The sequence below is a fragment of the Erythrolamprus reginae genome, unplaced genomic scaffold (assembly GCF_031021105.1).
Source record: "Erythrolamprus reginae isolate rEryReg1 unplaced genomic scaffold, rEryReg1.hap1 H_48, whole genome shotgun sequence".
Lineage (NCBI taxonomy): Eukaryota > Metazoa > Chordata > Lepidosauria > Squamata > Dipsadidae > Erythrolamprus > Erythrolamprus reginae.
Window position 1 is genome coordinate 269,703 of NW_027248504.1, and position 16,502 is coordinate 286,204.

General features: G+C 43.1%; 1 protein-coding gene across 1 annotated transcript; it reads right to left on the reverse strand.

The window, feature by feature from the left end:
• Nucleotides 1-298: 298 nt before the first annotated feature.
• Nucleotides 299-16,053, reverse strand: LOC139155701 (p53 and DNA damage-regulated protein 1-like; the record flags this gene model as incomplete). The annotated part of the gene is made up of 4 exons (XM_070730948.1): nt 299-830; nt 3,622-3,702; nt 7,414-7,488; nt 15,978-16,053. Coding segments are annotated over 4 exons (315 nt in total), but the record flags the coding sequence as incomplete, so codon positions are not given.
• Nucleotides 16,054-16,502: the final 449 nt, after the last annotated feature.

The following is a 16,502-nucleotide window of genomic DNA, read 5'->3' on the forward strand; positions in this document are numbered from 1 at the left end:
GAGGATCAGAGGGAAGGAGAAGGAGGGATGTGAGGTTCTTGGTACCCTCTTAAGCTTAGTTGTTCTCTCGCAGACATTTTGGGACCCAACTAGGTATCATTTATTTATTTATTTATTTATTATTTATTAATGAGATTTGTATGCCGCCCCTCAGTGCTAGGAGGGAATGGCCTTTGCTCTCTGATTAGACACCGTGACTCCATTAAAGGACAATCTAAACAAGAAGAAAACCACAATCCCACCAACATTGACCGGGCAAGGTAGCGTATATAAACAGAAGGCAAAGACATAGATGAAATAGGGGACAGAAATTGTCCTTTATCTCCAAAGTTTTAATAGAGACAATTGTGGGTAGACAAACACAACCGAAGTGAAGCAGAAATCATTTCCTACCTTTCTCCCAACTGGAAACTTGTTCCATTTATTGTCACACAGGCCTTTGCGCATAGAGGCTAGACAAATGTAAAGTCCTACAACCACATTTTCAATCGTTCGCATTCAAAATCAAATCTCCAAAGTGCAGAATTCTGCACTTTCCTCAAATTTTTAATCAACGGTCCACAAAGCGTCAATGACGTCTTCTCTGGTCACGTTTGGAGGCATCTCACTAGCTTTAAGAGGTGGGCATCAAAGATGCCCATGAAATGCTCTACTGCTGGTTAAACACACAGGAGCATGGAAAGCTGCTCTCCTTCACACACTGCGCACGCCGACAGCTGCCAGGGGAATCGACACCAGGGGATGGCTTCAGTTGTCTACCACTTTCTTCATGAACCACATTTCTTCAGAGGTCAAGGGTTTCAAATCGAAGCCTTTCAGTTCTGGTTTTCCTTCAAAGGAAAAATTATGAAACCATTAGGAGCCCATTTGGTTTAGTGGCTAAGGCACCAGGCTAACAACTTTGGGCCAATCACCAGGAGACGGTGAGTTCTAGTCCTGTTTGAGGTATGAAAACTGGCTGCATGACTTCGTGTCAGCCCCGGTCTCTCTCAGCCCACCACATCTCACAAAGTTGTTGTGAGCAAAATAGGAAGGAGAATTATTTATTTATTTATTTATTTATTACTTAGATTTGTATGCCGCCCCTCTCCGAAGACTCGGGGCGGCTCACAACATGTAAAAAACAAATCATAAGCAATCAAACAGATGTAAAATATTTAAATATTTAAAAAACCCCATTTGCTAACAGTCACACATACAGACATACCATGCATAAAGTAAACGTGCCCAGGGGGAGATGTTTTAGTTCCCCCATGCCTGACGGCAAAGGTGGGTTTTAAGGAGTTTACGGAAGGCAGGGAGAGTAGGGGCAGTTCTAATCTCCGGGGGGAGTTGGTTCCAGAGGGCCGGGGCCGCCACAGAGAAGAATTAGGGATGTATACAAATAGCATATAAAATGCCACCCCTCTCCGGGTCCCCAGAGAAGGGCAGCATATAAGTCTAATAAATAAATAAATAATAATAATAATAATAATCATTTACCGGTATTTATTTATTTGTTAATCAGATTTGTATGCCGCCCCTCTCCGCAGACTGGGGCGGCTCACAGCAACAGTAATACAATGAAAACAAATCTAATATTTAAGTTAATTTAAAACCCCAATTTAGAAACCAATCATACATACTAACATACCATGCATAAATTTTATAAGCCTAGGGGAGAGAAAATCTGAATTCCCCTATGCCTGACGACAGAGGTGGGTTTTAAGGAGCTTACGAAAGGCAAGGAGGGTGGGGACAACTCTGATATCCGGGGGGAGTTGGTTCCAAAGGGTCGGGGCAGCCACAGAGAAGGCTCTTCCCTTGGGTCCCGCCAAACGACATTGTTTAGTTGATGGGACCCGGAGAAGGCCAACTCTGTGGGACCTAACTGGTCGCTGGGATTCGTGCAGCAGAAGGCAGTCCTGGAGATATTCTGGTCCGATGCCATGAAGGGCTTTATAGGTCATAACCAACACTTTGAATTGTGACTGGAAACCGATCGGCAACCAATGCAGACTGCGGAGTGTTGGTGTGACATGGGTATATTTAGGGAAGCCCATGATTGCTCTCGCAGCTGCATTCTGCACGATCTGAAGTTGAATAAAATTCATGAATGCTGAATAAAATTAAGAAATAAAAATAACATTTAGGAGAGGAACCTCAATCTTCTCCCTCCCAGTCTACCGCATCGCTTCTGGGAATGGCTAAAAGACACTACTATGAATTTGAGGGGGGTGGGGGAGGCAAGGAGATGCCATTCACACAACTAGCCAATTGAAAAGGTGAAGAAAATGTACTCAGGTTTCCTCTCGAATCAGGTGAGGTAGCCAGGTGGGTACCTAATAATAATAATAATAACAACAGAGTTGGAAGGGACCTTGGAGGTCTTCTAGTCCAACCCCCTGCTTAGGCAGGAAACCCTACGCTACTTCAGACAGATGGATATCCAACATCTGCTTAAAAACCTCCAGTGTTAGACCCATTCACAACTTCTGGTGGCAGGGTGTTCCACTGGTTAATTATTCTGTCAGGAAATGTCTCCTTAATTCCACGTTGCTTCTCTCCTTGTTTAGTTTCCACCCATTGCTTCTTGTTCTACCCTCAGGTGCTTTGGAGAATAGCTTGACTCCTTCTTCTTTCTGGCAACCTCTGAGATATTGGAAGGCTGCTATCCTGTCTCACTGGTCCTTCTTTTCATTCAACTAGCCATGCCCAGTTCCTGCAACCGTTCTTCCTATGTTTTAGCCTCCATTTATCCCCTAATCCTCTTTGTTGCTCTTCTCCGCACTTTTTCTAGAGTCTCAACATCCTTTTTGCATCGTGGTGACCAAAACTGGATGCAGTGTTCCAAGTGTGGCCTCACCAAGGCCTTATAAAGTGACATTAACCCTTCACGTGATCTTGATTCTCTCCCTCTGTTGATGCAGCCGAGAACTGCGTTGGCTTTTTTGGCAGCTGCTGCACACGGCTGGCTCCTGTTTAAATGGTTGTCCACTAGGATTCCAAAATCCCTCTCGCAGTTACTACTGTTGAGCAAGGTACCAAATACCCTGTTTCCCCGAAAATAAGACGTACCCTGAAAGTAAGGCATATCAGAGGTTTTGCAGAATTTGCTAATATAAGGCACCCCCCGAAAATAAGGCGTAGTCAAGTTTACATACGGTATGGTGGAGAAACACGGTACCATTCAAAGCTGTTCATAGCGGTACCGTAATAATGTGGCGTCCCCTGCTGGCCCCTTCCATCGCTTTGTACCGTCCAGTACAGCAGACACAGTCTGCTGCTGTCCCACCGCCATTACAGTCTCCACTACAGTGCGTAGACTGTAGCTCCTCTGGTGGCCGGAAGCTGCAATAGCGGGAGTGTACTGTTGTACCGTATAAGTGCCGTCGTTTGTGTGTGGGGGTGCCATACTGACAGGTACTGTACCATAATCAGTGTACCGTACGGTATACACTTTCTTTGGGGGTGTCAGCTTTTCTGCCTGTGAATTTGTCTTATTTGAGAAATATAAGGCACCCCCCGAAAATAAGACGTAGCACAACTTTTGGAGTAAAAATTAATATAATAATATTTTCGGGGAAACACGGTATACTGCACCTGTGCGTTTTGTTTTCCTTGCCTAAATGTCTGACCTACCTTGAGCCTCCATGAGATGGCTGACTTTCACTTTGAGCTCCTGCTGCAATTTCGCAATTTCTTCCTCCAGCAGCTCTTGATCTGCGGAAAGATGAGGTGAGGAACCGGCCGCTGGTGAGATAGATTGAAAGCCCGAACAGATGCCTACTGGCTTTGATCCCATTAACGAATTCAAATTAATTCATTCCATTCATTAGTTAAAATTCCATTAATGAATTCAGAATGAATACATTCGAATTTAATTCCATTCGTTCAAATCAATCCAGGTAGCCATTCGTTTAGCCACTGCTCAAAAGTGGCCAGCACTGAAAAAAGTGACTTATGACTGGTATTCACACTTACGACCACTGATGTTTCGGCATTCCCATGCTCCCGTGATCGAAATTCAGTTGAATGGCAACTGGCCCATACTTATGACAGTTGCAACGTCACATGACCACCGTTTGTGACCTACCAAGGCTGGCTTCTGACAGGTGAATCAAGGGGGGAGGGGGGCTGGATTCACTTAAAGACGGTGTACTGACCCAGCAAATAGAAACAAGATTGACAGCAGAAAAAGACCTCCTGGTCCCTCTAGTCTGCCCTTATACTATTTCCTGTATTTTATCTTACAATGGATCTACATTTATCCCAGGCATGTTTCAATTCAGTTACTGTGGATTTACCAACCATGTCTGCTGGACATTTGTTCCAAGCATCTACTACTCTTTCAGTCAAATCATATTTTCTCACATTCCTGCTGATCTTTCCCCCAACTAACCTCAGATGGTGCCCCCCTGTTCTTGTGTTCACTTCCCTATTGAAAACACTTCCCTCCTGAACCTTATTTAACCTTTTAACATATTTAAATGCTTCGATCATGCCCCCCCCCCCTTCCCTTCTGTCCTCCAGACTATAGAGATTGAGTTCATGAAGTCTTTCCTGATACGTTTTATGCTTAAGACCTTCCAACATTTTTGTAGCCCTTCTTTGGACCCTTTCAATTTTATCAATATCTTTTGTAGGTGAGGTCTCCAGAACTGAACACAGTATTATTCCAAATGGGGTCTCATCAGCGCATTTACCTGGCATTTACCTACTGAAATGTCCAGACAAGAAGTCCTTCAAGGACTTTAACGGCAACAACAGACCTTATCAGTTCCCTGCCGATGTCGCAAATTAAGTTCTGGCAAGCAGTCTTACAATGCATGAAACACATTAAGCAAAATCTTCAGAAACACGAACTGTTGTCTCCTACGACCACAACTCCCCTTCCCTTCTATTTATTCCCCAGCCAGGTTGGGGCCATTCAGCATCCACGTGAGCTTTGCTTCCCAAATTGACTCCATGTCCACCTGTTGCTCTGCTCTCCTAACTGCTCTGCACATAGGTGGATCTGGAACGGGCCCCAGCTGTTCTTCCTCCCCACTTATTTCCAACTCCAAAGGCAGCTGGGAAATGCCGGACAGCCCTGGCTCTATCTCTGCACCCGATGCAGAGCATCCGTCCGAGCCTTCCCCAGGCTTCAGAACTGGCTCAAGTCCCTACCCAACCTCCTCATTGTCCGACTCTGCCACCAGCTCTGCAACTGCAGCTTCGCTTAGCTACTGTGTCAAAAACGATCGTAAGTAGGAGCCAAGCTCATTTAACAGCTGCCTTGCTTAGCAATGGAGATTTTGGGCTCAATTGTGGTGGTAAGGATTAGCTATATCTCCTGGTTTCCCTCAGCAATGCGGCTATCGTGATAAAAGTGCCCTTTTCTTATACTACTGATCCTACCTACATTGGTGGTGCCCCCAATCCATCCGTCCATATTAGTAGTCATGGCTCTTCAAGATTGGGCTGGTCCTTTGTGACTTATACATGTTCTCTGTCCCTTTCTGTCTTTCTTTTCTTATTTGTTTCCTCTCTCTTTCTCTTTCTTTCTCTCCTTTCTTCTCCCCCTTTCCTATCTCTTCCTTTCCTTTCCTGATTCTTTCCTTTACTCTCTCTCCCTCTCATTTCCCCTCTTTCCCGTTTCCTCTTTCTTACTTTCCTTTCTCTCCTTTCCTTTCCTCTCTCTTCCTTTGCTTTCCTCTCCTTTGCTCTCCCATTCTTTCATTTCCTCTCTCTCTCTCCTTTACTTCTCTTTCCCCTTTTCTATCCTTTCTTTCCTTTCCTCTCTTCCTTTCCCATTCTTTCCTTTCCTCTCTATCCCTTTCATTTCCTCTCTCTTTCTTCTCTCTCTCTCCTATCTCTTTCTTTCCTTTCCTCTCTATCTTCCTTTGCTTTCCTCTCCTCTCTTCCTTTGCTCTCCCATTCTTTCATTTCCTCTCTCTCTCCTTTCTTCTTTCCCCTTTTCTTTCTCTCCTTTCCTATCCTATCCTATCCCTTTCCTCTCTCCTATCCTTTCCTTTCCTTTGCTCTCCCATTCTATCCTTTACTCCCTTTCATTTCCTCTCTCTCTCTTTCCTCTCCCATTCTTTCCTCTCCTTTCTCTCCCCTTTCCTTTCCCATCTCTTCCTTTCCTTTTCTCTCCTATCGCTTTCCTCTCCTCTCCTTCTTCCTTTTTCTCTCTCTCCTTTCCTTTCTTATCTCTTTCCCTCCCTATCCTTTCCCTTCCCTTCCTTTCCCCCTCTCTCCCTGTCTCTCTCTCTCACACACACACATATACAGCGTAACCCCTCGCAGGTAGCCGAGAACACGTCTGAATTTTTAATTTAATTTAAGTTATGTAATTTATTTGATTCTATTCCGCCCGATCCCATGGGACTCGGGGCGGCTGTGGAGTCATTCCCATTGTCCACGTTGTGCAAATTGCAGGCAAAGGTTCTGAAAAGCTTCGGTTTGGTCTTCTTCTCTTGACAAAGAGGTCTTCTCACACAGGACTGCAGGTGGCTCCTGAGAGAGGCTGAGAGTGCCGGGACTGGCACCGCTTCCTAACAGTCTGGGAAGCCCTTATGCCACCCGCACGAGAAGGCAGGGGGGGGGGGGGGGGGGAACGGCCCAATCTGCTTCCTAAATATGCCGATCCTCCCACGGGGGGGGTGGGGGGGTGGAGGAAAAAAAGCAGGGAGGTGGGAAGGAAGAGGCGGACGAACCAAAAGGAACAAAAGCTTTGTTTTCTCTCTACAAATACAAGTCTAATAAATTATTATTATTATTATTATTATTATTATTATTATTATTATTATTATTTCTCTCTGATTGGAAAATAATATATAGCTATATTACGGGAGATTGTGATCCCCTTATATAGAGCGCTGGTGAGACCCCATTTGGAATAATACTGTGTCCAGTTCAGGAGACCTCACCTACAAAAAAATATGGACAAAATTGAAGGGGTCCAAAGACGGGCTACAAGAATGGTGGAAGGTCTTAAGTATAAAACGTATCAGGAAAGACTTCATGGACTCAATCTGTATAGTCTGGAGGACAGAAGGGAAAGGGGGGACATGATCGAAACATTTAAATATGTTAAAGGATTAAATAAGGTCCAGGAGGGAAGTGTTTTTAATAGGAAAGTGAACACAAGAACAAGGGGACACAATCTGAAGTTAGCTGGGGGAAAAGATCAGAAGCAATGTGAAAAAATATTATTTGACTGAAAGAGTAGTAGATGCTTGGAATAAACTTCCAGCAGACATGGTTGGTAAATCCACAGGAAATGAATTGAAACATGCCTGGGATAAACATAGATCCATCCTAAGATAAAATACAGGAAATCGTATAAGGGCAGACTAGATGGGCCATGAGGTCTTTTTCTGCCGTCAATCTTCTATGTTTCTATGTTTAATTCTGCAAATGGCAGAATTAAATGATTAGGACACTCACCTCTCTGTAGCATCTCCTGGGTTTTTGCTTTTGGAAGCTGTATGAACATACTCCCGAAGCAAACCGTGGCTTTTTCTGAAAGCAAGAAAAGAAGGCATGCTGAATTTAAAGCATTAACAATATTTTAAAAATAGATAGGTAGATAGATAGATAGATAGATAGATAGATTGATAGACAGACAGACAGACAGAGAGAGAGAGAGAGAGAGAGACAGAGACAGACAGACACCGTATTTTTCGTAAATATAGCAGAGATCTGAAGCAGAGATCTGAACTATATACGCACAATAAATGTTGCTATTTAAAATTACATAGTAGGTCTTATGGGAGGAGAAAAATGGCTTCACTTAGATATTACATTTAATCAACCTAAACTAAACACACTTTAGTTTTTGGGGAAAGAAAAAGGGAAAAGAATCTGCTTATCCAGGTATTCCTTTGCCTACCGTCCTTGGTCTGGTCAGCTTCAGCACATTATTTGATCCCCTGGTTAGGGCTTTAAAAAAACTTTATTCGGAGAGAGTAACAATGAAAGAGCTTGCAAGTCTGTAAGAGCTGGGAACATCATTAGCACCTGGTTAGGGCTGGAAAGAAAGATTTGGAACAAGTTAGGCCAATGGGGAAAAATCCCTGCAAAGACGTAGGGCTTGAAAAACATTGTTCACAGAGAGTAACAAAGAAAGAGCTTGGGTACATTCATAGCACCTGGTTAGGGCTGGAAAGAAATATCTGGAGCAAGTAAAGCAATGAAAAAAAAACCCTACAAAGACAGGGTTTAGAATACATTATTGGTAGAAAGTAACAATGAAAGAGCTTGCAAGCCTCTAAGAGCTGGGAACATTGTTGGCACCTGGTTAGGGCTTGAAAGAAACTTACTCAGAGCAAGTTAGAGTAATGAAACAAACCTTGCAAAGACTTAGGGCTTGGAAAACATTCTTCGCAGAGAGTAACAATGAAAGAGCCTGCAAGGTAAGAGCTGGGAAGATCGTTAGCAGCTAGTTAGGACTGGGGGGGGGGGGGGGGCATACATTCAGAGTATAAGACACACCCAAATTATGAGCCTCTTTTAGGGAAGAAAAAGGTGCATCTTATACACCAAAAATACGGTAAATATAACATTAAAGGGCACCTGTCATTTCAGATCCATCCTGGCAGCACCTCTTAGCAGGCATATTACCTGCTACCTGCTATGTCCCTCACCTTGTGGTGTCATTACTGCATCACCAGTTGTCCCATTAAAGTGAATGGGACTGTCGGTGAGTCAACAGCGGGCCAGAGGAGGACAAAGACGACAGCTGCCCTTTAAAAATTATATCAAGTTGATTTAAAATCAAGCCTTTTAAATCAAGTCCAGCCTGACCAGAAGGATGGGACAAGAAGCAATGGATGGAAACTAATCAAGGAGAGAAGCAACTTAGATCTAAGGAGAAATTTCCTAACAATGAGGATAATTAACTAGTGGAACTGCTTGCCACCAGAAACTGAGAGTGCTCCAACACTAGAGGGTTTTAGGAAGAGACATACAGCCACCTGTCTGAAATGCTACAGGGTCTCCTGCTTAAGCAAGGGGTTGGACTAGAAGACCTCCAAGGTCCCTTATTTATTTATTTGTTTGTTTGTTGGATTTGTATGCCGCCCCTCTTACTGTTACACTGCCCCCATGGGGCCAAGGGCCCCTCTCATCCCACTGCATCAGAGTAGGCCAAACATATTTATTCCATTTTGCCCCCATTATTGCAAATGTTACGCAATGTCTCAGACTGATTGATGTGGAAAATATTTTCCCCAGAGGAAAAAGGCGATCTGGCTGGCATGAGGACAGACATTAGTCACTGGCAGTAATGTGGATTTAGAAAAAAATGAGACTGAAGGAGAGAGAGGGGGAGAGAGAGAGAGGGAAAGAAAGAAAGAAAGAGAAGGAAGAAAGAAAAAGGAAGGAAGGAAGAAAAAGAAGGAAGGAAGGAAGGAAGAGGGAGACAAAGATAGAAGAGAGGAAAAGAAAGAAAGAAAAAAGGAAGGAAGGGGGAGGGAAGGAGGAAGGGAGACAAACATTGAAGAGAGGAAAAGAATGAGTCTGAAGGAGAGAGAGAGGAAAAGAAAGAAGGAGGGATAACAAAAATAGAAGAGAGGAAAAGAATGAGAGAGAAAGAAAGAAAGAAAAGGGAGGGAGGGAGGAAGGGAGACAAAGAGAGAAACAGAGAAAGGGAAAAGGGAGAGAAAGAGAGAGAGAAAGAAAGGAAAAAGAGAAAGAGGGAGAGAGGGGGAAAGAGATGATACCCAGCTTTACATCTCCACCCCATGTCCAGTCAATGAAGCGGTGGAAGTGATGTGCCGGTGCCTGGAGGCTGTTGGGGCCTGGATGGGTGTCAACAGACTCAAACTCAACCCGGATAAGACGGAGTGGCTGTGGGTTTTGCCTCCCAAGGACAATTCCATCTGTCCGTCCATTACCCTGGGGGGGGAATCATTGACCCCCTCGGAGAGGGTCCGCAACTTGGGCGTCCTCCTCGATCCACAGCTCACTTTAGAGAACCATCTTTCAGCTGTGGCGAGGGGGGCGTTTGCCCAGGTTCGCCTGGTGCACCAGTTGCGGCCCTATTTGGACCGGGACTCATTGCTTACAGTCACTCATGCCCTCATCACCTCGAGGTTCGACTACTGTAATGCTCTCTACATGGGGCTACCTTTGAAAAGTGTTCGGAAACTTCAGATCGTGCAGAATGCAGCTGCGAGAGCAGTCATGGGCTTACCTAGGTATGCCCATGTTTCAACATCACTCCGCAGCTTGCATTGGCTGCCGATCAATTTCCGGTCACAATTCAAAGTGTTGGTCATGACCTTTAAAGCCCTTCATGGCACTGGACCAGAATATCTCCGAGACCGCCTTCTACCGCACGAATCCCAGCGACCAATTAGGTCCCACAGAGTGGGCCTTCTCCGGGTCCCGTCAACTAAACAATGTCGGTTGGCGGGCCCCAGGGGAAGAGCCTTCTCTGTGGCGGCCCCGACCCTCTGGAACCAACTCCCCCCAGAGATTAGAACTGCCCCTACTCTCTCTGCCTTCCGTAAACTTCTTAAAACCCACCTCTGTCGTCAGGCATGGGGGAACTGAAACATCTCCCCCGGGCATGCACATTTTATGTATGGGATGTTTGAGTGTATGCTTGTTAACAAAATGGGGTTCTTTTAAATGTTTTAAATTATATTTGGATTTGTTACAAACTGTTATGATATGCTGTGAGCCGCCCCGAGTCTGCGGAGAGGGGCGGCATACAAATCTAAATAAATAAATAAATAAATAAATAAATAAATAAATAAATAAATAAAGAGGGAGACAAAGAGAAGAGAGACCAAGCAAGAAACAGAGAAAGGGAAAGGGAAAGAGAGAGGGCATGTGTAAATCACAAAAGGAAGGAATGACCTGCACAATTTTGAAGAATTGTCAGAGAGGCTCCCAATCCCCCCCTATTCTCTGATGGGGTCGTAACCCTCTATGATTTCTTTTAAAAATAGCATTTAAAAATGTTCTGCAGACAAGCGGCATTTCAATAAAAGAAAAAAACAACAACCTCTGAGCCAGACCAAGGCCCAGAACAAGTTGCACTGCCTACTACCTACACCTTCGTGCCACGCAACAAGAAAAGTCGTTTCAGCAAGGATGCCAAAAAGAAGAGAAAATCGGGGGGGGGTTTGGCCTTGGATGCAATTTATTAGACAAGTGGTTTAAAAAAAAACCCCGATGTATTAAAAAAAATATTCCCCATATTCTCCGACTCAGCAAGAACATTTTCATGTCTCCAGTCATTTTTCCAGCTCCTGCCATCCTTTAAAGCCTCCAGAAAGATGATAGCGCAAGCAGACGTCTCAGCAATTTAAACAAAACCTTGAAGGACATTAAAAATAACCCCTCTCCATCTTCTCCTATAAATCTAGACAAAATGAAAAATATATATAATAATGACTTCAGGATTGGGCGGAATACAAATTTATCTATCTATCTATCTATCTATCTATCTATCTATCTATCTATCCCTATCTATCTATCTATCTATCTATCTCTATCTCTCTATCCCTATCTATCTCTCTATCTCTCTATCCCTATCTCTATCTATCTATCTATCTATCTATCTATCCCTATCTATCTATCTATCCCTATCTCTATCTATCTATCTATCTCTCTATCTATCCCTATCTATCTATCTCTCTCTCTCTCTATCTCTCTATCTATCCCTATCTCTATCTATCTCTCTATCTCTCTATCTATCTATCCCTATCTATCTATCTACCTACCTCCCTATCTATCTATCCCTATCTCTATCTATCTATCTATCTATCTATCTATCTATCCCTTTATCTATCTATCTATCTATCTATCCCTATCTATCTATCTATCTATCCCTATCTATCTATCTATCTATCTATCTATCTATCTATCCCTATCTCTATCTATCTATCTCTATCTCTCTATCCCTATCTCTATCTATCTCTCTATCTCTCTATCTCTCTATCTCTCTATCTATACCTATCTCTATCTACCTATCTAGCTACCTACCTACCTACCTATCAGATAAGATAGAGATAGATTGATAGATAGCTAGTTAGGTACGTAGGTAGATAGATAGATATAGATAGATAAAATAGATGATAGATAAGATAGATGGATAGATAGGTAGGTACATAGGTAGGTAGATAGACAGATTAGGTAGGGAGGGGGGGGGAGGTAAATAGAATAGAATAGAATAGAATTCTTTCTTGGCCAAGTGTGATTGGACATACAAGGAATTTGTCTTGGTGCAGATGCTCTCAGTGTACATAAAAGAAAAGATACATTTGTCAAGAATCATGTGGTAGAACAGAATGACTGTCATAGGGGTCAAATAAGCAATGAAGAAGCAATCAATATTAATAGAAAATCTTAAGATGCAAGCAACAAGTTACAGTCATACAGTCCTAAGTGGGAGGAAATGGGCGATAGGAATGATGTAATATAATGATGTAATATAGATGATAGATAAGATAGATAGGTAGGTAGGTAGGTAAAACCGTGTGTCTTATTCTCTGAAAAATACAGTAATTTGCTTTATTGTGTGAGAAAGTACATCTTTTTTTTAAAAAAATCTTTATTAAATGTAAGTATAAAAAGACAAACAAACATACTACAAGACAAACAACAGAGAGAAAATTAAATACTGTACGTACAAATCTTTATCAGAAAAATTTTAAGACAAAGCATTTAACATGAAGGTCAACCATCTTTTTGGCTATTGTTTCCTAGGGCCTTTTTGTGGTGTCCTATAATTATCCTAGGTACTTAATATATACTTCTTTTATGATCGTACATCTTGTGGTACATCTTGAGCTTTCCCATTTTGCTCAGGAGTTGCTGAATTTTGAAAAAAAGGAAAAAGAAGGAAGATGAACAGCCCTGACAATGGCGGTATTTCTTTTCCTGTACTGGCAACAATCAGGCTCCATTCAATTTAGCCGGTTAACATCTGCCACAATCAGCTGCTTTTGTAACATGGGAGCTCGTTCTTCACTCCGGGCCAAGAAATGTTTTCTTCCACAGTTGATTTGTGGGCTTGAATCATCCGCGGAAGAAATTATTCCAAGTTATAAAACTCTCCCCACCTCCTTTCCACGCAATTTCCGGCAGTCTACTTTCTTTCATTCTTAGATGCTCTCCCAGTTTAACTAAAGGTGGCTAGGAATGATGGCAGAAACTGGGTTGGGCCAGTTTAAAGAAAAGAAGGACCAGGGATGACAAGATAGCAGCCTTCCAATATTTGAGGGGTTGCCACAAAGAAGAGGGAGTCATTCTGTTCTCCAAAGCACCTGAGGATAGAACAAGATTCGCCTCTCTTCAGCCTTGAAATACGGTGTAAGGGGTGACTTGATCGAAGTCTATGAATAATAATAATGGATGAACAGATGGAATTGTTCTTGGGAGGCAAGACCCACAGCCACTCCGTCTTGTCTGGGTTGAGTTTGAGTTTGTTGACACCCATCCAGGCCCCAACAGCCTCCAGGCACTGGCACATCACTTCCACTGCTTCGAAATCCTGCATGGGATAGAAAAGGTGGATAGAGAAAAATCCTTTTCTCTATCACACAATACTAGGACGAGGGGGCCCTCCCTAAAGCTCACAGGTAAGAAAGTGAGGACAAATCAAGGGAAATACTTCTTCACCCAGAGGGTCCTTGGTTGATGGAATTCCCGTCCAGAAGAGGTCGTGACAGCTGTCAGCCTGGATCGCTTCAAGACAGGATTAGACAAATTCATGGATGCCAAGTGTATCATAGGTGGTGATTGAAACGGATGTACAAGTGCCGCCTCTATGTTGGTTGAGGCAGGCAGGGTTCCCTGGGGTCCCATTTATTGGGGGTCAAGGGAAAGGGAGGATTTTGCCTTCTCTTTCTGCTCAAGATCCCTATAGACAATTGGTGGGCCCCTGAGTGACACAGAATGCTAGACTCGATGGGATTTGGCCCGATTCAGCATGGCTCTTCTTAGATTCTTACCCACCAACATTGGTCTAGAGCAGGGGTCTCCAACCATGGCAACTAAGACTTGTGGACTTCAACTCCCAGAATTCCTCAGCCAGCTTTGGCTGAAGAATTGTGGGAGTTGAAGTCCACAACTCTTAAAGTTGCCAAAGTTGGAGACCCCTGCTCAAGTGATAGGAAGTGGATGCATTTTTTTTTAGAAAAAGCGAATAGAGGTAGCCCTTGTCTCATCATCACAATTTGGACCAAAATTACTGCCACTAGACATTGCAGTCCTAAGTCAAACCAGATCCAACATTATGACAATTTTGGCAGTGGTTGTTAGAAACATAGAAACATAGAAGATTGTTGGCAGAAAAAGACCTCATGGTCCATCTAGTCTGCCCTTATACTATTTCCTGTATTTTATCTTGGGATGGATATAGGTTTTCCCAGGCATGTTTAAATTCCCTTACTGTGGATTTATGAACTATGTCTGCTGGAAGTTTGTTCCAAGTATCTACTACTCTGTCGGTTAAATCATATTTCGTTGCTTCTGATCTTTCCCCCAACTAATCTCAGATTGTGCCCCCTTGTTCTTGGGTTCACTTTCCTATTAAAAACACTTCCCTCATGAACCTTATTTAACCCTTTAACATATTTAAATGTTTCAATCATGCCCCCCCTTTCCCTTCTGTCTTCCAAACTAAACAGGTTGACTTCAAGCAAATGTAGCTTCCCCAGTGAGAGTAATTTTTTTTGGCCATAAATCATCAAAAAAAGTAAAAAAAATCATGATCATGTAACCACAGGATGCTGCAACTGGTTGTACATGGCATCCTGCTTGTTAAATGCCCAAATTGCAATGGTGCAATATTTTTTAAGTGCAAGTTCAGGTTCTAAGTCACTTTATTTGACAGACCAAGTCAGTGCATTTGAATGCTGGTGACTTTTAGATGGGTGGACCAACTCCCAGAAGTCCACCCACCTTAAAAAGTATCCAAAGTTAAATAATAATAACAGAGTTGGAAGGGACCTTGGAGGTCTTCTAGTCCAACCCCCAACATCTGTTTAAAAACTTCCAGTGTTGGAGCATTCATAACTTCTGGAGACAACTTCTGTTCCACTGATCAACTGTTCTGACTGTCAGGAAATTTCTCCTTAGTTCTAAGTTACTTCTACTTAGTTGAGAAGCACGTTACCAGTCTGTTAAATATAAGATGAACTATGATCAGAATCACACAGGGAAGGTTAAGAGGGAGGAGGAGGAGGAAGTAGAAAAGGGAAGGAAGGGGAGAAGGAGAGGAGGGAGGGAGGGAGGAGGAGAGAAGGAGAAAGATTCCCCTCCGCCAGCGGCCTGCACTGGCTGCCGATCGGTTTCCGGTCACAATTCAAAGTGTTGGTAATGACCTTTAAAGCCCTTCATGGCATTGGACCAGAGTACATCCGGAACAGCCTTCTACCGCACGAATCCCAGCGGCCGATAAGGTCCCACAGAGTTGGCCTTCTCCGGGTCCCGTCGACCAAACAATGTCGTTTGGCGGGCCCCAGGGGAAGAGCCTTCTCTGTGGCGGCCCCGGCCCTCTGGAATCAACTCCCCCCCAGAGATTAGAACGGCCCCCACCCTCCTTGTCTTTCGCAAATTACTCAAGACCCACCTTTGTCGCCAGGCATGGGGGAGTTAGGATATTCCTTCTCTTAGACCATTATGTATGTATGGTATGTTTGTGTATATGTTTGGTTTTTATAATAAGGGTTTTTAGTTGTTTTATTAAATTGGATTGTTACATATTGTTTTTTATCATTGTTGTTAGCCGCCCCGAGTCTGCGGAGAGGGGCGGCGTACAAATCCAATAACTAACTAACTAACTAACTAACTAACTAACTAAATAAATAAATAAATAAATAAATAAATAATAAAAAGAAGGTAGAAGGAAAAGAGGAAGACAGAGGGAGGGAATGTTATGAAATGAGAGACCAGCAATAAAAGTACAATAGGTGCAAAATTAGGATATTGATTTACGATATATTGGATAGAAATGCATGACTTCTTCACACAATTCCAGAAGAAAAACTCACCAGCAGAATTCAATTCCTTGCTCAGAGCTCTGAAGGCTTCCCGATTCTGGTTACGTTTCTGATTGAGATCTACAATCTGTAAGAGACAAGGATTAAAACCTCAAGCTAGTCTTGCTTATTCCCCTCTGCAGATTGGACAAACTATCTTTATTCATTTATACCTGAGTAGTTCTCTATTTAAAAACCACCAATGCCACTCAGAGTCACTTTGGAGGGGAAAGAGCGGGGAGAGGGAGGAAGGAGAAAAGAAAGAAAGAAAAACCAGGAGGCAAGGGAAGAAAGGTATGAGGAAAGGAAAGAAGGCAAGGAAAGGAAGGAAAAGAGGGAAGGGAAGAAAAGTATGAAAAGAAAAAAGAAAGGCATGAGGAAAGGAAAAGAAGGACAGGAAAGGAAGAAAAGAAGGGAGAGGAGAGGAAAGCAAAAGAAAAGAAGGAAAGGAAGGAAAAGAAGGAAAGGAAGAAAGGTATAAGGAAAGCAAAGGAAAAGAAAAGGAGGAAAGGAAAAAAGGGAAGGGAGAGGAAAGCG